We start from the raw sequence: 27,179 nt of genomic DNA, 5'->3' as shown, positions 1-27,179 counted from the left end.
CCCAACGGTCGCCGGCTGCGCGCCTGAGGGGTCGCACAGCGCCCTCACCAGGTCCTCGCGTCCCCGCTCGCCGCTCGGAGGCCCCGGCGGCCCCAGGTGCGCCCCTCTGAGGAAGCCTGACTCGGCGACCTCTTCGCCCCTGAGACCCCGGCCGCCGTCGGGTCTCCCCGCGGCGCCCGGGCCCGGCCTTGGCTCTGCAGACGGGAAGGGGGCTGCGGACCCCCTAGGCATCCCCTTGGGGGCGGCAGAAGCCCTGTCCAGTCAGCCCTTGGGGTGGTCGGGGTCGGCGGTGTCCCTCGGCCCGGGCCCGAGCCGGGCGCGCCGCCCGCCTCACTGGCCGCGTCGTTGCAGGCGTACAGCTCCCGCCTCGCGCGGGGGGCAGGCCCTGTCGGTGGACATGGAGGAGGTGGACATGGAGGAGGCCCCTCTGGTGGCCGGGATGTCCAGCCCCGAGGATGAGATCGCGACGGAGATTTTCAGGGCAGGGAGTCCTTTCGCGTCCGAAAACGTCGCCCTAATGGCCCCGGTGGTGGCGAAGGATGAGGAAGACGAGTTCCAGGTGTTCAAAGACGCCTACCTGGGCCCCGCTGACCCCGAAGGGCCGCTGCTGCACGCGTTCAACCCCCCGCTGAACGCGGACTGTGAGGGCGACGTCCGGGTGGAGCTCCTGGCCGACGGGGCCGAGGTGGAGCACGAGGAGCTCCCGGGGTACCCGGGCCTCCCCGGGCTCCACCCGCTGGAGGACGCAGTGCTGCCCGCCGCCCCGCAGCTGCCCGTCTACGATGAGCACTTCCTGTCCTCCCTGCTGACCCTCCACCCGAGCCCGGCCGTGGAGCCCCTGAGCGCCTGGGCCAGGGACGGAGCCGCCCACGCTGGTGTCCAGGTGATTCCAGTAAGAGCCGCAGTGCCCCTGTGCCCACCCCGAACAGACCGGGTGTCCCCCTAGGCTTTTCCTGCGTCCGCAGCATCCCGGGGTTGGCGTCACCCATTCCAAACGGGGCACGTCCCTTCGCGATCCGAGACGCACCCGCTCAGCCAAGCCCTTCTGCCTGGCGGTGACCTTGTCCTGCGTCCCTGTCGGCGGACATGGACCTGAGCTAACCCTGCAGAGCGCGCGACGTAAGAGCGAAAGAGCTAGAAAGTGTGTGTGCCCAGTCGCTGCCATCACTGGCCTTAGGAAAGAAGCCCTGTTTTTGTCAGGTAGCTAGTATCCGTGGGGAAAAAAAAGCAACGACTGAATTTTCAAGAGCTGGCACTTTACACTTTTGCCCTTTAGATTTTATAAGGGTTGTAATTTCACAGCAAGTACTCACAGCAAGTATTTATGTTTACTGATCCCTTAAATCACATGCTAGACCTTCCAGCTGCTAGTAAGTGATTGTTCCTCGAGCATTGTAATAAAAATCAGAGCCTGCATAAATCCCTGCTAATTCTCAGCTAACTGCCCTCTCTGCAACAGATAACCACTGGTAATTTTCTGTTTTGTTCTTGCTGAAACTAAACAGATCAGTTAAAAAAAAAAAGATCCCAGGAAATGTGTGCTGCCTCCCCAAAAGGATCTTGTCTGGAAAGCCAGGTTACTCAGCCATTCAGTCATTCTAGTGAGTTATAAATCAGGCCTTTGTGGAACACTTTTGAGTTGGTGTGGAGAAGGCTGAAAAGCCTGGCTTTGTATATCATAAGCCATGGTAGTGGGGGCTTGGATTTCTGCTTTTCTCGTGTCCTTTTACTGTAATCACTGCTCTTTAGTGTGAAAGAAAGACAGGGAGGAGAGGCTGGGGCCTCCACCAGCCTCTCAGTTGGACTTAGAGGGAGTACAGAGTGCGTCTAGGCCCACCAGCCTTCACCCACAGCGGAGGTCTCCGTCCGGGTCTTTTTCACATGGCTGGAAGTGTCAGGCATTCCGTTTGGCTACCAGGCCAAACCTGTGTCTCAGCACGTTTTCCCTATTGGTCCCAGCTCAGCCTCCTCCTGTACATGTGAACAGACATTCATCAGAACAGGAAGGGAACCAGCTCATGTTAAAGTAGTAAAATTCTCTTTAATATAATCCATTTCTAACTATGTGGGTTTGACAAAATAAATGAGAGACTATGTGGATGATATTTCTTTGGTTTTTTTGAATTTTTATTGGCTGTTTTCCAATTCATTAATAAAATGAAAAAAGATACAGCATGGACATATTTATAATTTAAACAGAGTGGAATTACCTTTCAGTAAATATTGAGGGTGAATTGCTAATTTCCTTTTCCTAGAAATTCATTTTCACATACTGACCTTTGTTTATATCTATTCTGTAAAAAAAAGGATTTTATTGTAGTGTAAGTAATTCAGATCTTAGTTGCATGGGGCTGAGGAATTGATATATTTACTGCATAAGTATTTGCTAGCTACAGGGAGATAAGTCAAATCTAAACTTTGATAACATATACATGACAACTTCCCCAAAGCAGAAGAAAATGTTTAAATTTCTATATTTCTATAAAATGTGAGATATATAAATAAAACTATAACTTGAAATATAGCTAAACTTATATTTATCTTTTTAAAGGTTCATATGTAGATGCTATCAGTTGTGCTAAGGAAACTGCCAGTCTGTGATTATTATTTGTTTTGGCCCCAGATTTTATTAAATCAGACAATCTCCAAGTTTGAGTCAATACCCACAGTTCAGAAGGTAGCTATCTGTGCTGTCTTCAGAGTCCCCATCTTTTTTGAAGAACACTACAACTTGCCACCTGGCCTCTGGAGAACCCCCCTGTACTAACAGGCCATCTGGGCAGGCAGAGGTCAAGGACAGATCGCAATGTCAAGTATGGGTTGACTGCTGTTTCCCAACCCTCTTCCCATTCTTATCAAATCTTACAAAGAATCATTCTGATTTTAAAGCACTCAAAGCTGATGGTGATTTTTTTTAACCATGGAAACTTGTTAGTTTTTTTAAATTATGTTGATTTTCAGCAATATCATTGGCATTTCTCTCTATTTTTGGTAATTTTGCTGGTGTGTCACTGAGTTGACAGTTGATGCAGATGATAGCTTAAAACCACAGCTGGCAGTTATTCCCAATCTTCACTGTTTCATATTAATTACTGTCCTACCATTCAATGAGGAGAGCTTGGCTATTTTATTATAAATACATTAATATTTTAATACTATATGCAGTTAAATTAAATTATAAATATTACTATGACTACACTAAAAGTTACATCATAAATATTACTGAAAAGTCAGAAAGGATTTCAGCCAACTTGAGAGTAAACAGTCACCTAGAACATTTAACACAGCTGAAGGAGCCCACCCTAAGAAGGCTGGCACAGGGTCCGCATTCAGGGGAGGCCTCAAGGCTGGCAGCTCCTTCAGAGTGGGGGGCTGTCGAGCAGCTCAGGGGGCACCTGGCCCGCCGGGGAATCCTCTCCGTTACTGATACCGCATTTCTGAACCAGCACGAACCACATCAAATCACATCTCCACACGCTGTGGGCAAACGGTTTTGGTCCTTGGGTCCCTCGTTTGGCAGCGAGGCTGGTCAGAAGGCTTGTGGCCCTGCCCGTTGCCCTGGAGGGATGATAATAGGCAGAGAGACACTAGGCCAGAGCGGGCGCCTCACCTTAAAAATGGCCCTTCTGCAGAGAACTTTGCGTTCTCTGTAAACTGTGAAACCCAGTGTCTGCTTTGTGATTTCTAAGATAATGGCTGCCTTTTCAGGTTGGAATGAAGGAAGCAAGTGGTGCTCCTCTGAGTGACGAGCCTGAGGAAGGCACTTTCCAGAACCCTCCTGCCCAGGAGCCCTGTTTCAAGTTCCCGCCATCACAGGAAGCAGAGGACGCTTCTGGCCTCTCTCTCAGGAAAGACTCCGACCCGATGGTCAGTATGCCCAAGAAAATGTGTCTGACTGACATTGTATTACATTTTGACCCTGAGTGTTACTGAGTCAACAGTAATAGTTACGTCCTTGTTTTTCATTCTGGTTACTTGTGAGTCAGCAGTTTGAGTTGTCTCATCTGTCAGAAGAGAGACGTCATTTCTGCTGGATCTTAGCAAATCACACAAAGATTAGGACGTTGCTGTATTGGTTGAGGGGGGTGATCCCAAGTCACATCAGTCGCTGCAGACCTGGGCTCGGCCCGGGGAGGGGCAGCCCTGAGCTGAGGGCCTCGGCATGTTGGTGGGCGGCAGAGCTGTGCTTCCATGGCTGCAGGGCAGAGCCTGCTCCCCTTCAATCCCATCTCCAAATTCCTAGTAACTCTAATGAACACTAATGTGCTTACCTAATAAGATATGCAGTCAGTAACGTCTGTGGTTCTTCATGTGATATTTTTGCACATTTGTAATTTCATGAAATTCTTCTCTCAGCTCTGAAGGGTAGGCATTATTATTATTATTATTTTGGTATCATTAATATACAATTACATGAGCAACATTGTGGTTACTAGATTCCCCCATTATCAAGTCCCCACCATATATCCAACTGCAGTCACTGTCCACCAGCATAGTGAGATGCCATAGAGTCACTACGTGTCTTCTCTGTGCTATACTGGTAGGCATTATTATTATTATTATTTTGGTATCATTAATATACAATTACATGAGCAACATTGTGGTTACTAAATTCCCCCCATTATCAAGTCCCCACCATATATCCCACTGCAGTCACTGTCCGTCAGCGTAGTGAGATGCCATAGAGTCACTACGTGTCTTGTCTGTGCTATACTGGTAGGCATTATTTTTATCTACATTTTATAGATAAGAAAACAGATTTGGCACATAGACTGCCTGTGAGTGGTGCATCTGGATTGGGGGTTCAGTGTGGTGAGGACTGGGAAGGAGGGCAGCCAGGCAGTTAGGCCCGACGCATTCTCATGAGTCCAGAGGACCCTCGATCGCCTTGCCCGCAGCAGCTTTGTGGTCTGAGAAGGGAGGTCTGGGCTCGAAGGCATGTATTTTGACTAGGAAATACTTGAAAATGAGCCTACCAGGAACTCAGGCCTAGCTGTGGCCCTCGCCAGTACTCGCCCGTCTGTGGTTCTACTGAGGCCCTCCGGTTCTGAGAGCAGAGCTTTTCCAGGACACCTGGCCCACGTGAGCAGGATGAGGCTCCTCCGGTCACACCGGACTCCTGAGTGATGTGAGCACAGCCCAGGGGGGGGCAGGGCAGAGCCCTGCAGTGCACCATAGGCAGGCCTAGAGAGCACACTCCGCTTTCTCCTGGTTTTGTGCACCTGTGTGTGTGTGGTTGTGACTTTATCCTCTAAATATAAATAAAATTCCAAGCGAACACAAATGCTGGCCTCTTACCCTGTGTCAGGGCGGTCTGAAGGTCTGACCCTGTGATCAGCTCCTCATGAAGACAGGCTCTATGTGTGTTATTTCAGTCACATTGATCCTTTGTGCTTATTTGGGTTTTCCTGTCTAGGAAACCCCAAAACAACCTAAGATAGAAGCTGTAGCTTCTCTGGGTATTCATGGTTTTACCATCAGAATTAGAAGCTGTGTGCAGGCAAAAACCACGACGCCCCCTGGCCTTGGTCATCACTGTACCCGTGCGGCGGGGGCTCCGCCTGTGCTTTGCTTGGCTGATGTGACTGGCAGACGGACCCGCCTGGCTCACTGAGGACTTACTTATGGTCGAATCCAGCCGGGTGACCTGCGAGTCTAGACAGGCCCCGGAAGATTGGCACGGCTTCTTAGGGTTTTCCAGTTCTGGGCTTAATCTTTCTAAACTGAAGGAAATAAAACGAATGGACATTCAGAAAGTCCCATGTGCTAAATAATAACATGTATATATGTCAGGAAAGAGCAACCGTCATAAAACGGAAGATTATTCAAAGTCCATGACGAGTTGCAGAGGTTGAGTAAGGGGTTCGGAGCTGGGTCAGCTGGCTGGGTCTGAACAGGGCCGGGCTGGGCAGGTCAACAGACCCTCCCGGTCCCTGTGGGCAGTGTGAGGACGGGTGAGGGAACCTGTGCCACACTCACCTGACCCTGGCCCTCGCCTCAGTGGTCAGCTGCCTGTAGAGAAAGGCAGGAGCAGGAACCTCCGTTGGACACTGAGCGCATCTCGCGCAGTTCCTGGGGCGGACGGAGGGTCTCCCTGCGGGGCCCCCAGGGAGTGTGTTGTCAGTAGAGTAAGGAATGGAGAACTGATCCATAGTTTGCCATTTGCCATTAAAACTTATATTCTTAATTAAAGCTGTTTTCTCAGATTTGAGTTGATATAGGTTAATATTACTGATCTTTTAAAAATGAAACCTGACCATTATTTTTCATTTTAGGTGATATGTCAGTTGGAAGGGGGCAGACAAATGTTGTGCATAGACAGTTCTGGCACAGGAGAACTAAAAGCATTTCATTTGGTTCCTCGGTATCAAGACCAAAATAATTATCTACAGTCAGGTACAAAGTGAATTAATCAAAAAGTTATGTCATATGCATGTCTAAGTTGGTAAGCGAATATGTTTGGCTTTATATAATGAAACAGTGAAATAGGCAGTTAGGTTATTAAATAGGCAGTTTGGAAGACCTCACAGTCTGTATTAGTGAACTAGGAAAACAAAAACAAATCTTTGTAGACTGATTGATGTACATTGTATTGATCGTCTCAGGTCCTTGGACAGCTGCCCCCACCTCCACTAGCTGCAGAGAGCTTTGTGACCACTTAGACTGACAAGTGGGTGCGCCTAGGGGTGCCTGGGTTGAAACATCAGCCTTCCCCAGATTGGGTGGGGAGTTGACTATTCAGCTGTGGTGTAAATTATATACACGTTAATGTGAACATTTTAGTTTATGAGAACTGTCACACTGCTTTAATCACCATGAGTTCTGAAATAACTACCAAATGTTGCTTTATCTGCCGTTCATTTACTCAGAAACTTCTTTAAATTGGCACATATAATTGTAAATGGCCTGTAAGTACCTGATTATCCTCAAATGATTTAAGCATGATTACAAAAAAGATTTAATGCCATAGTTTTAGGATTATGTTTACAAATGTTACACACTAATTCTTGAAAACTGGACATTTCTATGTGGACTATATACATAATTGTATTATTCTAAATCTTGAGTCAGAATATTTCATTATCAGACCTTTTCTGATCTTGTCAATAAGTTGTTTTTACTGAAGTAATTGACATGCCATATCATATCAGTTTCATGTGTACAGTATGCTGACCGGGCTCCGTAAGCATTGCGAACTGATCGCTTTGTGTTCCCCGTGTTGTACATGCTAATAATTCGTATCAATATTGAATCCAGGTGCAATCTCAGCGGGCCTTTGGTGTCCAGGGCACAAAGAAAGAGTGACTCATATCCCACCCTGATAGCCTCTCTTCACAGGGACAGATCAGATGCCTTCAAGACACTTACCTCCCTGCAGGGCGGAAGCGGGGCTGGGGCTTTGGCCCCCGGAGGCCCTCTGCTGCACACCAGCTGTGGATTTTCTCGCTCTGTTCCCTGTAGGTCAGAGCTGCATTTGATCCTCTACACAGGCAGAGAGGGGTTCTTTCTTAATTCCCTTCCTTCTGGAACTTGACAAAATCTAATGCCTTTAGAGTCACAGGAGAAAGTTTATATAATGCTTTCAAAATGTATTTCCTTGTCATGTAATCCTACCCACCAGTCTCCTTTATTACGATGTGTACATATTAAATATCACTATAAAATAAATGCATCCTGTTACCGAAGTCTCACGGTGCCATCACTCAAAGGCTGCATAAGCCTGGAGCAGGAAATGTGTTCAGCTGGTAGGTAATCAGGAGGCTGAGACACATTTGTCCCTGCACCTGGATTCAAGAGCACGGCTGTTCGCCGCGCTTGGTGTCTGAGGAATGTTTCTGACGGCCCCTTAGGCAAAAGAATACCTGTGAGTTCCAGCAGTTACGTAGCTTGTTCCAAACAGCCCAGTAAGTTAGTTCTACATCCCAGAAAGCTGGTAACCATTTGAAAAAGAGAATCCATGTAAATTGAAAGTAGTTCACATGGTGTCCAACAGATTTCACAGAATTCTGTGAAAATGTGACTCGTCAGTGGCCACCTGGCAAGTTTCCTGCAGCAACAGGGCACCTTGGCACAGCTTGGGAGCCCGGGCAGCAGCATGTCTTAGCATAGCTGACTGTCCCTGGGAGCCCCTGCTAAGCAGCTTATGACAAAGAAAAGGCATGTAATAGATTTTTAAAAAAACATTAGAAAGAAACAAAAGATTTTATAGAATAAAATTCACAAATAGGATCAAGATAAGTTTAAGTGACTTTGCACATGATAAATCCATGGTACATGATCATTGTACTTTCTTCCATGCTCAAGTGGAATAGAAACAGTCTATGCCATCAATTAATTTTTATTGTCTTCCTCACAGATGTCCCTAAACCAATGACTGCTTTAGCAGGAAGAGTTTTGCCAGTACCAGCAAAATTAAATCTCATTACACAAGTTGAGTCATTATTTTAATAAACAAATACAATTGGGCATTATCATCTCTTGAAATTTCAATTGTCAAAGTTGAAATTACTCAGGAAATATAATTTATCCCCCATTTTAAAATCAACAGTGAGACATTTACCAAACACTGGCTGCCCTCACCACTGCTCAGACTGGGGGGAGTGGGTGAGCCCCGTGCCGACGCGGTGGGGCTGTCTCCAGCCTCCAGACCTTTGACCTGCCGCATCTGCCAAAGCTGCCCTTTGTGGTTCTGCCACCCAGCAGCACATACCACCTGCTTGGTCCAGAACATCCCTCACTGTCTTCAGTGTTGTGGAAATGCTTTTTTAGAGTTTGAAATGCTTTCAAGAATACATCATCATAGGCATATATTAAATATAATTATGAGACAGATATCCTTTTTCCCTAAGTCTTCATATAAGATGTCACCTCCTCAGAAGGGGCTTCTCTAGCCCCCCAGTGTAGACAGCCAGCCACTGCCCCAGCACCTGCCTGGTCCTCTGCACAGCACTATCTCTGTCTTGTGGTTTTTGGTTTGTCTTTCTGCACCCATCCACAGGAGCGCTAAGTTCCTAGGAGTAGAGATTTTGTTGAGTCTTGTTTGTGTCTGGAACAAAGCCTGGCACATACAGGGCATTCGTATAGGGTGACCCTCAGTAGGGCGGATGCTGGTCTGAGCACTTGGAATACATTAGTGAGTTGATACTACACGGACCCCTGAAACAAAACACACGGCTGTACCCTCCTCCTGCAGCCTGTGTTTCAGTGTGGGGAACAGACAATAAGCAAATCTGATATTAAGTAAATTATATTGTACGCAAGGAGAGCAGAGGGTGGGCACTGGGGATGAGGGTTCTGTGGGGAAGAAGACAGTTGCAAGTTTAAACAGGGTGGCCACAGGTGGCTCCGTTCAGAAGGTGACACCTGAGTGCAGTCTTGAAAGAGAGGAGGGGTGAGCCCTGTGGATATCATGTGGATGGACATTCCAAGCAGGGGAACAGCGCAGCACAGGGTCACTCGGGCTTTGCAGGCTGCAAGGAGGCGAGTGGGGCTCGGGCGGCGTGAGCGAGAGGAAAGGAGCCGGGGCTGGTGTGTGACAAGGAAAGGACTGGGCTTTCCTGCTGAAAGGGGGCCACAGTGAAGGTGCCGACCAAGGACAGCTGCTCAAGTAATGCCTGCGAGAGGTGAGGGTGCTCGGACCAGCTGGGGGCAGTCAGGTAGCGAGAAATCGCTTGTCGGCATTCTTGGGAGGCCGAAGCAACAGGGTTTGCTGACGGGCTGCACGTGGGCTGTGAAGGAGGGGAGGACGCCCCCAAGATCCTCAGCCTGAGCAAATGGAAAGATGGAGTCTCATCAAGAGAGAAGAGAGAGCGCAGGCTTCGTGAGGGAGACTAGGGGCTCCATCTGGGGTTACCTTTGAGAGATCTCTCAGACACCCCTGCGCCGCCGTGTGCAGAAGTCGGGTGCACAAGCCTGGGGTCCAGAGCAGGAAGTCTGGTGTGCAGCGTGCGGCGAGGAGGAGAGCTCTGAGAAACTGCTTGTCAGTCAGAGTCAGGTGCACCCTGGGTCCTGTGGGCACCCGCCGCAGGGTCGCTCGCCCTCCTGCCTCTGGGGCTCGTCCGCGCCGTCGCAGCCCCCTGAAGGCTTGCCCTGCGCCTGCTCTCCCACCTCTGCCGGGGACCAGCAGCGCCCGGGAGACCACAGCCTTCTCCTTTTCGCCTCTCCTGCTCCCACAGCTGTGTTGACCCTGGGCCCCGTGTTGGCGCCCCTGACCTCTTGTCCAGTGTGGACCTTGGGGCGATCATTCTAACAGTGTATTTGCTGCATCCGTTCCTTGCCGAACCCCTAATTCTGTCTATCTTTAATGCATTCACTGCTCACAGAGGGGTGCATGGACCACGGTGCCGCCACCCCCCTCCTGTTCTGCAAGAAGTGCAGGATCTCAGGCCCCGCTCCAGACTCACCGGCCCAGAATCTGCATTTTACCAAAATCCACATGACGTGAGGGCAAAGTACCACCTTAGAGTTCACTAAGGCCGACACTGCCGAAGAAGCTTCATGGTTCTGGTATGAAGTTGACCTAGATTTACTCCCTATGAAGAACTTAGAAGAAGACCTCTTTCTCTGCTTTACTTTGGGACTAAATAAGCAAAGGGGAAAAGATAAATTGTACCTGGCTTATGCAAAGAATCACCTCAGGCTTGAGAACGCTAAAATCCTTTCTCCAAAAGGACGCAAAACTCCGGACGGCCATTGGCGACATCCTTGGCGCGTCGGTGTCTGGGTGACTGTGGGAGAAACAGCTTCAGTGCCTGTGGATCCAAAGCCCCCCAGCTCTCGCCAGGCTAGATGATAGAGGGGGACCCAGGGGGCTTCGCAAGGAAGGAGGTGGGCCCCCTGGGCTTTCTCGGTGACTTCAAGCCCCGACAAGGTGATGACACACGATTTAAAAAGAGGCAGAGGAAGAAAATGAGGATGAACACAATGTGTGGTTTTCCAAGACTATATTTCTTAAATGAAATTTATTTTTAAATTTCAAGTTTTCAGAGGAGGGACAAGGATAAGATATTTAACTGTGATATATATACAAATAATCTCAAAAGCTGAATTTATTCAATACTTTTTATTTCTTCAAGCTTCTGAGAAGAAGAAAATTGGGTCAGTGCTGGCGCTGCCCACCCACCTCCCTTCCCTTGGGGACACCCCTGTGAGGTGTGCTGATGAAAATACAAATATATAAATATGTAATATAAATAAACATAACAAAATAAGTGGGAGCTGAGAAAGGAAAGGACTTGGATAATGCAGAAATTGTGATTTTGCTTTTGAACCTGTTAAAACTGAGTAGATGAAAGAGTAACGGTCACCAATAGAGACTTCAGTGCCGACACCGATCATTATACTGAGAAAACAAAGAACATTTCTAGTTAACAGAAATTTGTAATTGGATCTATTTCACAATTTGTAGTTCATAAAAATGAAAAAGATGTCCCTTACAATTTCCCTGGCCAGCTGACCGCTGTGTGCACGGCTTGCCGGCCTGTCAACTCCTGGCCCTGCGTCCGAAGCCCCATTTCCCGCTCTGCCCACGCAGCCAAGGCTCCCTCGCCCCAGGCCTCCAGCAGGTCCGCAGGGAGCTGGGGCTGGGCTTCCCCTCTGCTGCTGAAAAGCCGGGGCTGGAGCCCACCCAGGTGTTAGCAGGATCCTGGTGCTAATAAGGCCTGGACGTTGTTTTAACGTGATTGTGATGTAAACTGCTAGAAGAAAAATAATCATTTTTATCTGTATCTAGGAGCTGACTAGGTGGAACTTTTAAAACATACACTAATTCAAAATATTCTTGCTCTTGACTTTATGCAGCTTGATAATGGAACCTTACCACCCACAGTCAGTGGGTCCACCCTCCCCCCAGGGTCAGCTCTTCCAGAACCACCAAGAATGACTTTGGCCAGGTAAGGATTAAAAGTGACCATCATTTACATTAATGTGAGAGTTTCAGAGGCTCTTGCGTACATTTGGGATTTTCCTCCAAGTTGTAAAATTAGCTTTACCTGCAAAGCTTCACGACTTCTAAAGAAATGTACTTTACATGAAGCAGGACCACTGACACTGTTGCGTGCGTGTCTGGTGTGTTGCTGGAAAAGTCGGTCTCCGTTTTTTGCGCTCTGCCCACTGCCCTGTGCCCGTGTTTGGCAGCCTGCTGCCATCCATAGCGCCGTCTTGCTTTCACCTGTTTTAAGCTGAGCTGCTGCATTCCTTTTCTGCTGTCATCAGTGCAAGTGATGGCACGGTGGTCACTTAACATCCACAGTGGGCCTGGAGTGCCTTTCAGGCTGCCTCTGCCTGCTGCCTTCCCCACCCGGCCAGCTCGGGTCCAGGCGCAGGTGCCGAGGCACACGGTCCCCAGGTGGACATGGGCTGCACTTACCTGGGACCTCGTCTTGCCATTTTAAAGTCGTGTCTACAATCATAACTAAACTAATCAAGCTGGTTGAAACTCTTTGTCGAGTTAACATCCATGTGCTAACTAACGGTGGACGGGCCAGCTCTTTCCAGTCACTGCACCCTTTCGTCTGTTGTGGGGATCAATCTACCCCTGCCTCTTTTGGGTTTGGACACACGATCTAATGCTGCTGCACATCCCAGGGTCTGAAAGAAATCAGGTCAAGCACCTTCTGGAACGTAGACAGTGGCCGCTGGTGCCATCCAGGCTTCTGTGGGCGCGGCTTCCCCGTGGCGTTGGTAAGTACACAAATTGTTTGGGGACAGTCTGGCAGGCCAGAAGCAGCTGGGGTAGAGTTCTGAAGGCTTGCAGGAATTCAGGTGCCACGTCACCCCTGCCTGGCACCATGCTCACTGCTACAGCCTCAGTGCTTGCGGCTGGGCTGGTTGTAACACTGCACTGTTGGCAAATGACTTTCAGTTAATTTAATGGACTGTCCAAAGTCATTCTCCCCGCTTCACTGTCTTGGTGAGATGCGTTAGAGAGGATGTGGTTGTGATCATTGTAACTCGTCCTGTTGCCGTGGCTCTTCACATTTCTGGGCAAAACAAAACTGTGTAAGCAGCTCCTAGATTCTGCTGGTAGCATTAAATCCTTGCTTACACAGCGCGACCTGAGATGTTCTGCCGATCTTTTTCGAATTTGGGTGCCAGCACTCTTGCATCACTGTGCGCGTTAGGGTGTCTAGAACATTCAAGGCAGCTGGGCGTTCCTGGTGCCGTGTTTCAGGCGTGTGTTCACAGAGCTGCGGCGTTGGAGGGGCAGCAATGAGGAAGGAAGTGGCGGCTGCAGTCTAGTCTTGTTTCCCTCACCTCCCCCACGCCAGCCTCCTACTCTTACTGGGTTTTCCCAGTCACATATCTTTCTTTATTTTGATGTAATTTTTCAGGTCATAAAATATTTATCTATAGTAAATATGTGCTAGGAACAACACAAACTTTGTGTTTGCATTTTTTTAGCTGCAAATAATTACTTGATGTGATGTCACTCCACTAACTCAGACTGGTGCTTTTTATCCCAGTGCCCACAGTCCTGGCGGTACCCTGGAATCTCCCCTGATTTATTGTCTGTGGGCAGGGAGCAGTCAGAAAACTGCTGGTTGTCTCATTCTGAGTTCCCAGCCACGACCAATTTGCCCTAACCCGTCACCTTTTTAGATCCTTCATTGCTGCCTTTTTGACTCCGCAAGATAACAAGGCAGAGCAGGTCTGCAGACACCAGAAAGGGAACTGCCAGCCCAGCCTGGTTCAGGCCTTTCTGGCCCATGCTTGACACAGAAGCAGGTCAGTTTGCGCCTCGTGTCCGGCGGCCCACGTGGGTGCATTCGCCCAATCATCATTCTGTAGAGCTGGGTGGCAAACGGGCTAACTTATTAACTAGCTTATCATATTAATAAAAATCCTCTTGATAAAAATTGATGCCCTGTCAGTCTGTGTAGCTTTAACAATCTGATTATCAGTCTGGTATTAATGTGAATTCTGATATATCTTTGATGCTATTATTTTTGGTAGGATATTGAACATTATAATAAAGAGTATTTGCATTCTGCTTCTCTGGAATTTTATTTCTTAAAGACGAGGTCATCCCTCATTGTGGTACATCTTACCCATGATGCTTTTCCAAGGCATTGTCCAGATCTCTTTAAACTCTTTACTTTTCAGATCAGCATTAGAGGGTATTAAATATTATTTAATGTTTAATTTTATTAGAATATTAAGTATTCTAATATTATTAGAACCATGGTTTAGATTCTCTTCTCCCAATTTAGATTCTAGTACAGTCAGCTTGGCCTCTACTGCCCTGCGTGCACCCTGGGTTCCTAAAATTTTCTGAGTCAAAATCAGTAGACTTAGGGGCTCTCTTGTCCCCTCCAGGCTGTGAGCCAGGAGATCTGTCCTCTCGCTTTCTCTCTAAATAAAGCCTCTGCTTTGCTCTCCTAAAAAAAAAAAAAAAAAAAAAATCAGTAGACTTGGTAACCCCTTGGATGTGGATCAAGATAAAGGCAACTGTCAGAAATGACCTGGGGTCATGTCACCCTGTGGGGACTAGCACGCATGCAGCCTGGGAGAACAGCCTGGGCAGGGGGAGGGACGAAGCAGAAGGTCACCAGCTAAGCTTCGGACACACTGAGCTGGAGGCAGCAGTGTCTGATGGGGAGTCGGGGATGTGGTTCTGGAGCATCACAGTCACAAGCTGCTGGGAGCACAGTGCAGTGAAGGGGGCCTTACGTTTTCTAGTGAGGAGGTTGTTGATCGCCTTTGAGTCAGTGGGATGGAGAAGAGCTGAACGAAACCAGTTAAAGAATGACTGGGAGATGAGGAGGGATAAACAGCAGATGAGGACAACACTTTCATGATGTTTGGGGAAGAAGAAAATGAGGATTTTAGCGTGGGAGACAGAGCAGGTTTAGTAATAAAAACATAAAATTTTTCATCATGAAGTTAAAAAAAAAAAAAGGAGAGGGGGCAGGAGTTAACAAATGAAATCACCCAGCAAAGTGTGTAGAGTAAGGAAAGAGATGACCCTAGCCGGGACCACGGTGAGAAAACATAGTTTGATGAGCTATAAAATTCTAGATTGTCAGTTTCTCCTCTCAGTGCTTTGAAGATATTATTCTGCTGTTTTCCATTGTTTATAACAAGAAATGAGCTGTCAGTCTTAGATAATCTGTCTTTGATCTCTGGTGCTTTTAAGACTTTCTTTTTGTCTTTGGTTTTTCTTTTTACTTACCTTTCTTGGGGTTCTTTAGGTTTCTGAAATGAGAGGATCCACAACTTTCAACAGTTCAGGAAAATTCACAGCTCCCCTCACTCCAAATGTGCCTCTTTGATTTTCTCTCTGCTTTTCTTCTGTAATGCTCATCAGACATATATTTGCCCCTCTAACCTATCCACCATTTCTCTGTACCTCTTTTCTATACTTTTAATCTCTTTGTCTTTTTATGCTGTACCTGGATTTAATTTCTTTGTCTTTCAGTTTATCTTTTCTCACTTTTAAAGAGACAAATAATTATACAAGGTTTGGTACAAAAAAAATGTAGTTCCCTGATATTTCTTTCTATTTTCTGATATCTATAAACTTTCAACTCTTCAACTGAATCTTTTAATATTTGCCCCCATAAATCTAAATAACATGCTTGTATTGTTACTTCTAGGCTTTTGGCTTAGTCATGATCTCTTGTTTTTATACCAAGGAAGATGTGAATTTAACTCTGTTTCCTCTCCCCATTCACGAATAAGCCCTCTCCCAACACGCATATTCCCCGTACCTAGACATCAGATGCACAGCTGACCTTTGACCAGTGTGGGTGTTAGGGCTGCTGACTCCCCTGTGCAGTCAGAAATCTGCATATAAGTTTTGATTCCTCAAAAGCTTAACTACTAATAGCCTACTACTTATAAAGTGTATCGACTAACTTCAGATATAACAGAGAGTAGGAAAATAGAAAAGAAATATCCAGCAGAGAACAGAGAGCAAGCAGGGGGTGAATTAGCTGCTCTGCTGGTCCCTCCGGGGCTGACACCTGCCTGTGGGTGGATCAAGCCCAGGCTGGGAGGGGGGCACTCAGAGGGGCAAAGTTTTCAGTCTCCTTCCTCTGAGTTGCCCCACCTAGGACTTGGGCTCCTCTGCCTCTCTCAAATTTCAGAGTTTCTGCCTGGTCTAGACAGCAGCCCATTCGCTTAGTTGGTCATAGCCTGATGCCAGTAACACTGAGGTCGTGATTTCAATTCCCATATGGGGCACCAGGGGCAACATTTCTCCTTTTCCATTTCTATGAACCACATCACCCGGGGGATCTGCTGCCTTATATCCAATTACAGATACTGTATGTTTGTGGAAAAAATCTGCATATAGGTGAAGCTGCACAGTTTGAGGCAGTTAAATCAGTATTCAGTGCTTATATTTTATGACAATGAAAACACTACTCATTGCTGAGCCTTGAATGATCATCATTTTCCCTCAAGTTGGTACTTGGTCTTCTGCGCCCGTAACACAGACTGACCCCTCCCCTGGTCGCAGCCCAGACGCACCAGGGACCCGGTCAGTCGTGTCTCGAGGAAGCTTGTCTCCACCTGCGACTTGTCTCCAGGCCTGCGGCGCCGTGCTTGTCCGCGAGGCTCCCTCCGGCCCGGGCCCCCTCCTCTTCCTCACGTCGGCTCCTGTTCACCGCCTCGTTCGTTCGCCGCGCAGTTTCGGTGCATCTGTCCTTCCTGAGAAAGGGTGCACGGGAGGTGATTCTTTCAGAACTTACATGTCTAGATGTCTTAGTCTAGACTCACATTTAGATGATCATTTCGGATTAGGCTGTTGGATTTCCTGTACTCACACTTAGATGATTGTTTTGGATTTTGGGTGGTTGGGTTTCCAACTTTGATTCAACTTCAAATAATCCCTTAGGATTCTGAAGGCTTTGCTGAATTTTCTTTTAGTTTCTAGTGCTGCTATTGACATTTTGACACTATTCTTTTTCTTGAACCTTTGTATGAAACCTGTTTTATTCTTTCCAGCACCTTATAGGACCTGCTTTTTATTCCTGGTTCTCTGAAATTTAATGACAAGATATCTCAGATTGGGTCATATTTTCTAGAACATCTTTTTTATATTCTGAGTGTTTTAGTAAGCATCATTTTCTTGTCTCCTGGATGCCATAACTTTTCTTTATCTTTCCAAAGCTATTGATGATTCCCGCTGGCTTTTTTTCTCTGCATGTTTTCTTTAGGCCTTTGTCTTTCATGTCGGTAGATCTCTTAACACGTCTGCTGGTCTTTGGCTGCTCCTCTGCTCATACTTAAGAATAATGCATAAGCTGACTTGGGGACTCGCTGTATCAATGGGGGCTCACTACTGGGGCTTCACCATTGGGCGCTATGACTAAGCCATTTATTGGGAAACCTCAGTGTTGGACTCTTTCTATTATTTTCTCTGGGGCTAGTCAGAGGTCTCAGAGAAAGCTTTTCCAATCTTCTCTTAGAATTCTAGATGGTGAGTAGAGGAAACCCAGGGTCCCAGTGTTCCCCTTTCCTCTCTTTGCCCGCTGCAATACCAGTCCTCAGTTGTCTTACCAGAGAGTGACTTCAGCCTTTTACCAGGCATGCGGAGGCTGAACCCAGCTGCCAGAAGGGGGGAGCCTGGGGGCGCACTGCCCCCAGAGGGGACTTCAACTGGGTCTTCCCTTCTCTCACCCACTTCCCCTCCGCTTCAGAGCGGCCTGGTTCCGTGATTCCGGAATCTCCAGAGCCGCTGCTCTGCTCTCCCCTCCTGGCCCGGGAGTCAGGGTTCTCGTGTTTGCGGCCATCGACCTCTGACCCTCTGCTTTCAGCCTCCAAACCTCCTGTCATTGCCTCCTTTCCCTTCTCTCCACCGCAGCGGTTAGGAAGGCTTAGGAAAAGCTCTCATATTGTTCCCTTGCACTCCAGACTGGCCCAGAAGGGGATGTATCTCTGCTCTCTGTGGCGTAAATTTGTGGGGAGCTTGCCTTTCATGGATCCACAGTTTATGTGGGGGACGGTGTCTCTGATCCCTCCCACCTTTTGTAACCCAGACCTTGTCTTCTGCCTCCGGTATGAGCAGCCCATCTGGACCAAGCCCTGGGTCTCTGGCGACCAGCAGATGCCCCAGGACAACATTTGACAGCTAGAGAACTCACGCCTCTGGGCTCACAAGTTGTTTTTTTCACTTCTAACCATCTCCTTTACTCTCCTCTTGACATGCATTTAAAAATATTATGTTTAAAAGTTAAAATAAATGCTAAAGGAAGAGTATTTAAGAATTCTATGGTGGGAAGATTTCTACAGACGTCTAGTCTACCATATTGCCAGACCACAGGCCCTCCTGGCACTCACGCAGCACTCTGTGGCAGCACGCCTACCCAGTAGGAAGGGCACCCACACGATCTTCAGGGCTTCCCCCAGGCAGTTCTTTGACACTGACAGCTTCATTGCCATGACCTCCATTTCACGTCATAAGACACTGACTGATAAAAAAAAAAACTCTTACCAAGTAACATGGGAAGCTGGTGGCAGAGTTGATTTGTTAGGGTCCAGGACTCCGGGGTTTCCCAGAGAACAAGACACACGGACATGGAGATGAAAATCCAAGCAAAGTCTTTATTCAGCCAGCAAGCTGGGGTTGACAGCACCTCCCCTGACACGCAGGCCGAGTCCGAGCTGCCGACCCCAAAGCAACTTTGGGTACTGATTATATAGGATCTTCACAGCCGTTACACCAAAGCCCGCGCACTTCTACAACTAATAGGTTTAAAACACACTCTATATTGTAACCAATGGGAAACATTGTAACCTTTTTAGGGAACGCGCCAGTTGCCTGCCCGCTTCAATTGTTATCTCTTGCTTACCCAAGCATGTCTACGTGACTTATCACGGGTTACATCCCCAGGCGTTCCCAGGCTGTTGCCCACTTCTAGTTATCTAACTTAGGGTAGGCGCATTTCTCAGAAGCCTCGGGTAATTTACACAAGAAAAAACTGGGTGGCTCTCGCTCTAGGCAGTCAGGTTAAGTGTCATTAGTTCTTTTTCCTGACTCTTGATGCTCTCTGCACTCCGTTACAGATTCTATATTGATGTTCTTTTGAATGAATCACGCACTCAGAGAACAATGTGAGTCTTCTCTAGTCACAGACGGAAGCCTTAGGGTGGCTGACGGGCTTTGTAAGCCTCTCTGGGGTTCAGGTTGTAGGTGAGATATCAGGAGTCCTTCCCATACCTGAATCTTTGCATGAGTTGAGGAAAGTGTCTCATCCCCATCCGTACTGAAAACAGTAAACCACAGGCTCGTGAATGCCCTTGATGCCCAGCACGGGGCAGGCGTCTGACAGGAGCACGGGAAGCAGTCAGTGGCCATTAACACTGATGGGTCTTCCAGGAAACCCATTTGAGGAGGTCCTCTGAACTGCCGTTCTGCTGCTGAGTAAGGCCCCTGGGGCCTCCAGCCCCCAGGGCACAGTGGGCACGCCTCAGAGAGGCTCTCCTGACACAGCTGTCTGTGCGGTCTGACTCTTGAACAAGCCTTGCACTGCACCGGTGTGATCCCATCATCTCAGGCATGTCTTTCTTCCACGATTCATTTCTCTTTCCTCCCACACTGACACAGAATATAAATAAGATAAAGTCTAGGCCAGGTTCGACCTCTGGTCCCACGAATTCTCACTCACAGTCAATGTCTGGGCAAGACGGGAGCTCATCCAGTCTGTTGGATGGATCAGGACAGTCAGTGGGAAAATGGTTCTTTATTATTTGGTGTTTCCACCCACCAACTTTCAGGGGCATTTTAGGTCAGGGACGATTAACCTCAACAGACGTTTTTCAGGAAATCATTTTGCTTTGCAAACACCGTTATGAAACCAGTGGTTTTCACAAGTTTTTCTTCTGTGCTATTCACTGGAGAGCACCGTCCCAGCATCCAGCTGGTCAGAGTCATCGGTGTAGACGTGGTGGTGGCCGCGGCGGGTGGCCAGCTCTTCCTGACACACCCGCACCAATGTTGCTTCATGGCTATTCCGTCTGTGCCGGTGATGCACCTTTTGTTTTCTTCTCAGGTACTGTGATTGCTTTGCCAGTGGGGACTTTTGCAGCAACTGCAATTGTAATAATTGTTTCAACGATTTACGTCATGAAATGGAGCGGTTTAAGGCCATTAAGGTAACAAATGTCCATTAAATACATGCATTTTAAAAGTGTTTAAAAGTGCTTGAGATGTTCATAAAACTGTCTCCAGAGATTCCTGATTTCAATATTGGGGAAACCCAAGGTGCTGAGCATACATGGAGCATGACTCTATTCCTGAAGGTGGAGTTGGCCCAAGAAGGGCTCGCAGAGAGAGGTGCCCGCTCCTGCCAGTGTGCAAGGGCTCGGGGGTGCAGCACCCTCAGAGGGGTCCCGCAAAGAACATGCACCTGTCGGCTTTGCCTTGATTCAGGGTTTAGAGATTTGGGCCATGCTGCGTATCAGACAAGCCCGAGCTGGAAATGCATCGTCTGAAAAGGCACAGGAAATCATTTGCTTTGCAAACTCCAATATTATGAAACCACTGGTTTTCGCTAGTTTCTCTTTGTTCTGAGCTAGTCACTGGAGAGTATCATCGCAGTTGGTCTAGTTTTCATAAAAAGGAATCAGAGTCCACTGCACAGAGAAGTGGGTGAGAGCCCTCTGCTGTTACCTTTGTCCAATTTTTATTCCTTGGCTTCTGGGTGAAGGGGAGAATGTAGGCTTTCCTCAAGGGGCAGACAGCTCCTCAGATTGCCCCACAGGCCACTTGTGGAAGCTCAAGTGCAGGAGCTTCATCCCTTTCTTTGGGCACAGAAGATGGTCAAGGAAGGCAGGACAGTCAGCCTGCCCAGGGCACAGCCTGGGCCCCTAGTTCGCAAAGAGAAATTGAGGGCCACCACCCATAGACTTGAGGCTTCATAGTGTGTCATGCGGGGGCTGTTGTGTTTTCTAAAATAATTTAATTTCCCTTTCTAATTATAGATAAATCAGTTGTAAATATCCTCTCAATTTTGGTATAGCCCAATCATTGGACAGAAAAAAGTTATGATGCATCCAGACTTCAGTGTACAGTTGGCCCTTGAACAATGTGTGTTTGAACTGTGTGGGTCCACTTATGTGCAGATTTTTCTCAATAAATGTATTGGAAAATTTTGGGGGGGGATTTGCAATAATTTGAAAAAACATTTTTATCTTTATTGTAAGGTACTGTTTGTAATACGTATAACATACAAAGCATGATGATTTTCATTATCTGTTTATGTTATTGGTAAGGTTTCTGGTCAGCAGTAGAGTTTTCGCAGAGTCAAGGGTTATATGTGGATTTATGACTGTGTGGCCGTGGGGGGTCAGCACCCCTGCACCCCTAACCTCCTCGTTGTTCAAAGATCAACCGTAGCAGAATTTTTTCTAAGTGAAGAGTGCTGTCTGCAATTCAAAGTGTGAAAAGTGTTATTTAAGAAGTTCTGGGATTCTCAGGTATTGCTGGAGAGGAGCGTAGCCGGTACGCCACACCAGGACCTTGAGTGGCAGTGGCTGCTAAGGCTTGACCTTTGTATGCATTACGGCCGGTGGTTTCATTCCTACTAATGTAGCTAATAGAAGTGAGCGCACGTCCCCCAGAGGCTGGGACAAGGTTCACAGCAGCATAATAGTCCCATCAGGAAACACCCCAGGTGTCTGTCAGCAGTGAGTGGACAGGGGTGTTAAGGTAATCCCATGACGGAATCCCACCTGTCCATGAGAAAGGAAGAACTAGCACTGGGCGGACAGGTGATGGCCTCACGCACTGTGCTGATGATAGAAGCGGACACAGAGGACACAGCGAGGACACGCGTGTGGCTCCGCTGAGCTGAAGCTCCAGGGCGGGTGAGGTGAACGCAGGTGGGGTCAGAGCGGTGGTTCCCCAAGGGGCTGGGTTGATGGGGGACTGGGCTGTCCTCTGAGTTGCCCTGGGTAGGGGGTCACTAAGGGGTGCACAATGTGTTCCAGTTAATATCACACTCTGCCCGCACATGAGTGTGTTCACTGTCCCTCATACGTCAGTAAAATGTAAAAATGCACAAACAGAGCAGCCTTGCTCCAGGCCCATCTGTCCACAGGACCCTTTGTGGCCATAGGACTTTCTGGTGTTGGGGTCTGGACCCCCGCTATTAACCTGGGGAGGGGACAGGGAAGGGCAGGGATGCTACTGTGCCATTGTGACTGGGTGATGCTTGAATTTTTATGAAGAGCACTGGATCACTTTGTTATTAAAGATATTTGTACACTTGTATGTCTAGATGGATGGTGGACAGTAGATAAAAAAGTTAAACACACCAGGATAGAGAGACTGAGTCCCTGGTGTGGTGTGAGCATGGGGACATGCCATCTGCTGTTTAACCTCTTGGCCCCACTGTCGTCATCTGTGAGACAGAAATGGGAGTATATCCCTCGGAGGTCACTACGAGGACCGACAGGGAGGATGCACGTCAGTCACCCGGAAGGGCGCCTGGAACACAGTGGATGTTCAGTAGATGGAAGCTGGTGGCAGAGTACCTTCACCCCAAATATCTCACAGAAATACTAGAAGGAAATGTGTCCACATGCTTGTCTTCACATCTTTACCATCTGCTAATTTAACAGTGAATTTACAATAATTTTAGAATAAATATATAAGACTTTGAAACTCAGGAGAAAAAACAAAGCCTGAAGAAACTGTGGCTACAGCGTTCCCTTCTGGGTGTAAAGGAATTAAAATGAAATCATTTCTCGACTATGAAGGAGACGCACGGCTCACTGGGCCCCTTCCACAGGGACCAGCAGATTAGAATGGCAGGCAACCAAGATGCCCTTCACCGGATGCTGTCCTTAAATAATAATAAAATACATCCTGACGGGGTTGCGTGTTTCTGTCTCAGGCATGTCTTGATAGAAACCCAGAAGCTTTCCGATCAAACATCGGGAACGGAGGACTGGGGGATGTCAGGCCTCGTCGCGACAAAGGGCATGATTGTAGGAGGCCGGGCTGCCTGAAGAATCGCTGTGAGTGCTATGAGGTCAGTGATCCATTTCCTGGTATGACTTTAAAAAAACAAGTCAATATTTTGGCCTAAGTAACTTTTGTGGTTAAAAAAAATTACTGTAATTTAAAAGGAGAAATATAATTCAGTTTTCTTCCTCCCAGGGCACGTACATTAATCTGTATCAGTCTCAACATCAGTTGTGCCTTATGAACCGAGGACCTGGCCCCAGGGCCCTCCCACAGCCCCCTGCCCCCTCCGCCCGCCTGTCCCACAGGCTGCCGAGCCGAGGCCTGTGGGGGGCACCTGCCCGGGTGCTGTGCCTCGGAGGCCGGGAGCGGGGCGGCCGCGGCGGCTGCGGAGGTGCGGGCTCGCCCAGGGCCCTACCAGCGGGCAAGGGGCTGCCCGCCCCCCGGGTTCACCCCTGCCACCTCCCTCCCTGTCCCTCTCGCTTTGTGTAGAAGGAAGGGCGGAAGGGAGCCTGCGGGCCCCTTCACGAAGGGCCCAGAAACGCCCCTGGCAAAGCTCGCTCTGTGGTGCCTGAGGGCTCTGGGGCACCGGTGGCTTCATTTTTACAGGTTGTCGTAGAAGGTCAGTCTCCAGAGACGTCCTCACGACTCGGGGGCACCCGGTGAAAGGCGCGAGCAAGCACACCCACCCCTCTCCCAGCTGGGATTTTGAAAATGTAGTAAAAATATCAAGAGATACAGATTTCAAAACTTTCAGGGGGCGACACCCAGTGGAACTCTGCTCTGACGCACCCACGCCTCGTGTCTGCTCTCCGCGGTGCCCCTGGCTGCGGCGGGACGGTGGGGTCTCTGCCCACTCCTGCCCATGACACCTAGACGTGCAGGATAAAACCCAACAGAGACCCCCTGAGGGGCAGCGCTGAGCTGAAAAGAACGGGGCGTCCCGGGGGCTGGGCAGAGAGGAAGCCAAAGGCAGTGGCTTCCAGAGTGCCCCCAGTACTGGCGTGAGCAAGGTGCTTACCAGGCACAGCCGGGCACCTTGGCACCCCGAGCATCACGCTGCCATGTGAAAAGAAGCAAGTTCACCCGCAGGGAAGCAGGAAGGGCCTGCCCTCGGGTGGGGTCCCTATGGCAGCACCTCCCGCACTGCTGGAGGGGGCCAGGAGGCCCAAGGCGCAGCCACCTAGCTCGGGCTTTGTCCGGACATAACTCAGGTGCAGGGCTGTGCCTGCATCCCCAGTGGGCAAGGGACAGCGGCGGGACTCCTGCAGACTCAGGCCACACTCGGCCACCAGCCTCCTGAAGCCCTTCCCCCCCTTGTCAGCAGCCTCGCCGTGACCCCCAGGGCAACGCCTCACCTCGTCCCACCGCGGCCATCACTCCTCTTCAGTTCTGCCCTTTTTCTGGTATGAAAATTGCAGATTCCACACACACCCCACACACACATCAACAGGGGACTACAGGTTCAAATCTAAGTTGTCGTTTTTTGATGAATTGTAGGCAACCTAATTATACTGAAGCATTTTATATTACCAGGCCAAGATTATGTGTTCTTCTATTTGCAAAAGCCCAGAACGAAAATCACTACTGAGTATGCCAAACTGTACGGAAGCTGGAGACTGTGAAGGTAGCCGTCATGTGTCACCAACTAAATTTTCAGGACTAGCAAAATTCAGAAAAGATAGGTAGGTCCTGGGAACTGACCCTCCTGCAGGGGAAAGGGAGGTTCCTTTAAGGGGAGTTACTTTATACTCTGGGAAGAAGGTGTGAGTCTCCAGGTGTCCCCGTGGAGCGGGGAAGAGGGGCTGGCCTCCTGCCGGACTCCCAAGCTCTCCCCTGTGAAGGGCCCACAGAAATGCTCGCCGGACATCCCAGGCATCCCGTATTCCTTACCAAAGCAGTGTGGCTCCACATTAGCTGGGTAGCTTCCCATTTAATTATTTTGAGGCCATAATACAGTTGTAGCAGGTCTCAAAGTTAGAGTAGTAATTTTACTGTATATATTCACCTATTTTAAAAAGTCTTTGAGCTCAGTGTGATGTGTCATGTCATGATAAAGTACCAGATGTCACTAATTAATATAATTGTGAAGAGCCAAGTCCATGCTTATTTGGTTAGAAAGACATCAGAAACTCACCGCTGTGGCCAGCAGAGATCTTTCTCCCTAAGAATTTCCCAAAACATAGCTGCATCTTCTGTGAAACGAAGTGTGGAGATGCTACCGCCCGACTCGGGGGAGTGTGCGGGTGGGGTGGGGGGGGAACAACATGGGGGCTGCCCCAAGGTGTCGTGGATCTTCTTGACCTGAAGGCAGCCCCGCGCTCTCATCTTTGCAAATTGCCTTCATGGAGAGATTGTAACCAATCCCAGCATCTATCTCTATTTTCATAATTAACAAACTGTAATACACTCGGAAGTTTTCCTAAAGTTGCTCAGTTTGAACACAAGGTGGACAACTGTGTAGCTGAGCTGTGGTTGCCGAGCTCGGTGGGGAGAAGGGCCGGTCCGGGGCGGCGAAGCGGAGCAGTCTTTCACCCCGCCTCAGGCAGTGCGCCTCCACCGGAGAGTCCTCAGAGCTGCAGCATCCCGCCGCTCCCGAGGCCAGGGCCGGCCTGCCCCGGGGCCCACAGTGCGCAGAGCTCACACTGGCTGCAGAGCCTGGCTCGGGGCCTGTATTGGGGCTCCTGCCTCTCCTCCCCTGGCGCTGCCCAGCCCTGCCCAGCCCAGCCCAGCCCAGGCTTGGCACTGTAGCCCAGGTCTTCTGAGTTCGTTAGTGGATCCAGTTTTAAGAAAATTTAGAATCTGACCTGATAGCGACATAAGAAGCTGACAGGTTCAGTGGCCTCGATATCACTCTTCGAAAAGCAATGATTTATATTGTTGCAGTGCATTGTTTCCGGTATTAGGAAGACAACATTTGATTTTAGCAGTGACATGCTTAAAAACACCATGACGAGCACGTGCCCTGAACATGAAAGGCGCTGACAAACCGGCGCGCCCATGACCTTACCTGCTCTATCCCCGCAGGCCGGCGTCCTTGTGCGTCTCCTGGGACGTGGTGGAGGCCGCGTGCGCCTGTCTGCTGGCCCAAGGCGAGGAGGCCGAGAAGGAGCAGTGCTCTGAGCGCCTGGCGGAGAAGAGGGTCCTGGAGGAGTTCGGGAGATGCTTGTCGCAGATTCTCCACACTGAGTTCAAGTCCAAAGAGTCGAACACCGAGTAGAGTACAAGGCAGGCAAATGGGAGCGCGTGTAGAGTCTGTCCCGGCGTTCTGTAGGAAATCTGACTCGGGGCTCTTTGAAGGCACGCGAAGCCAGGTCTGCACCATTAAAGATCGAGCTATGCCTCTGCGTCAGGGGCCGGGGGATTTGCTCAGAGCCCCAAGGGATTTGGAGAGCAGCCCCTTGCCGGGGAAGCACGCGGCGGCCCTGTTGTCTGGGCCCGAGGAGAGCGTGGGCTCCTGTAACCCGGGGGAGTCGCCTGCACTGGCTTGGGTGGTGGAGGGTGGAAGCGGGTCCTGCAGAGGGATTAAGGTCCATTCCTACTGACTTCACCCTCCCTCGGGCATTTTCCTGGGGAGGCTTCTCTGCATAAAACAGCCATAATGATTTTTCCCTAAAATTGTTTAGAACTAAACTCTCCAATGGGCTGCTAAGATACAATGTGGTATCTCTGGAGAACTACTGAATACTCTGAAGAATCTGAGCGTAGACAGTTCCCTAAAGCCACCTGGGCCATCAGCCTCTTCTCAGGCCCCACGGAGCGCAGACAGCGGGTCACCCTGGCCATGTGTGGTCAGTGGCACCTTAGGTTGTAGAACTGGAAGTTAGCTAGTTTCTTATGTGTTTCTATTTGAATTGTGGAAAAGCTCTATTATCCAATTAACTTCTCCATAATTATTGTTAAACTATTATTATTGTTTGTAAATTTTGGTTAAAATAACTAGTTTGTAGAAAACAGCAGGTAAGATTAGTTATTGCGTTGACTTATTTGGTTCCGTTTTAAAAGCAAAGAGGAATAAAAATTTCAAATTGTTGTGATTAACTTCGAGACTGGAAATACATCTGTCATGCTTCGGTGCTCATTGGCAGGACCAGCCCCCTGGAGGGCGTGTCAGGCAGCTGGCTCACCCACACCCCAGGGAACGAGGCGGGGCTGTGGGGCGCAGACCTGGGCGGGTCACAGCCCAGGAGCCGAGGAGGGGGCTGTCGTAGAGCTCTGGCAGGGGTCCCAGGGGGGAAGAAACACGTGATTCCTCCCCACTTCG

The 27,179-nt window shown here is 48.9% G+C and overlaps 1 protein-coding gene across 3 annotated transcripts; it reads left to right on the top strand.

Moving 5' to 3' along the window:
• On the top strand, positions 1-26,924 carry TESMIN (testis expressed metallothionein like protein). Of its 3 annotated transcripts, none has more exons than XM_073217235.1 (8): positions 1-96; positions 352-883; positions 3,709-3,867; positions 11,800-11,891; positions 19,998-20,100; positions 22,845-22,982; positions 24,452-24,600; positions 25,943-26,924. In XM_073217235.1, the coding sequence occupies exons 2-8, from the start codon at positions 398-400 to the stop codon at positions 26,133-26,135; spliced, it is 1,320 nt and encodes a 439-aa protein (XP_073073336.1). In that variant the 5' UTR covers positions 1-96; positions 352-397; the 3' UTR covers positions 26,136-26,924. The 3 variants fall into 3 exon arrangements, with proteins under 3 accessions (XP_073073336.1, XP_073073335.1, XP_073073337.1); XM_073217234.1 differs by having other exon boundaries at positions 352-892; XM_073217236.1 differs by lacking the exon at positions 22,845-22,982 and having other exon boundaries at positions 352-892.
• Positions 26,925-27,179: the final 255 nt, after the last annotated feature.

The sequence above is a fragment of the Manis javanica genome, chromosome 11 (genome assembly GCF_040802235.1).
Source record: "Manis javanica isolate MJ-LG chromosome 11, MJ_LKY, whole genome shotgun sequence".
Lineage (NCBI taxonomy): Eukaryota > Metazoa > Chordata > Mammalia > Pholidota > Manidae > Manis > Manis javanica.
This window is presented reverse-complemented; position numbering and strand designations above follow the sequence as displayed.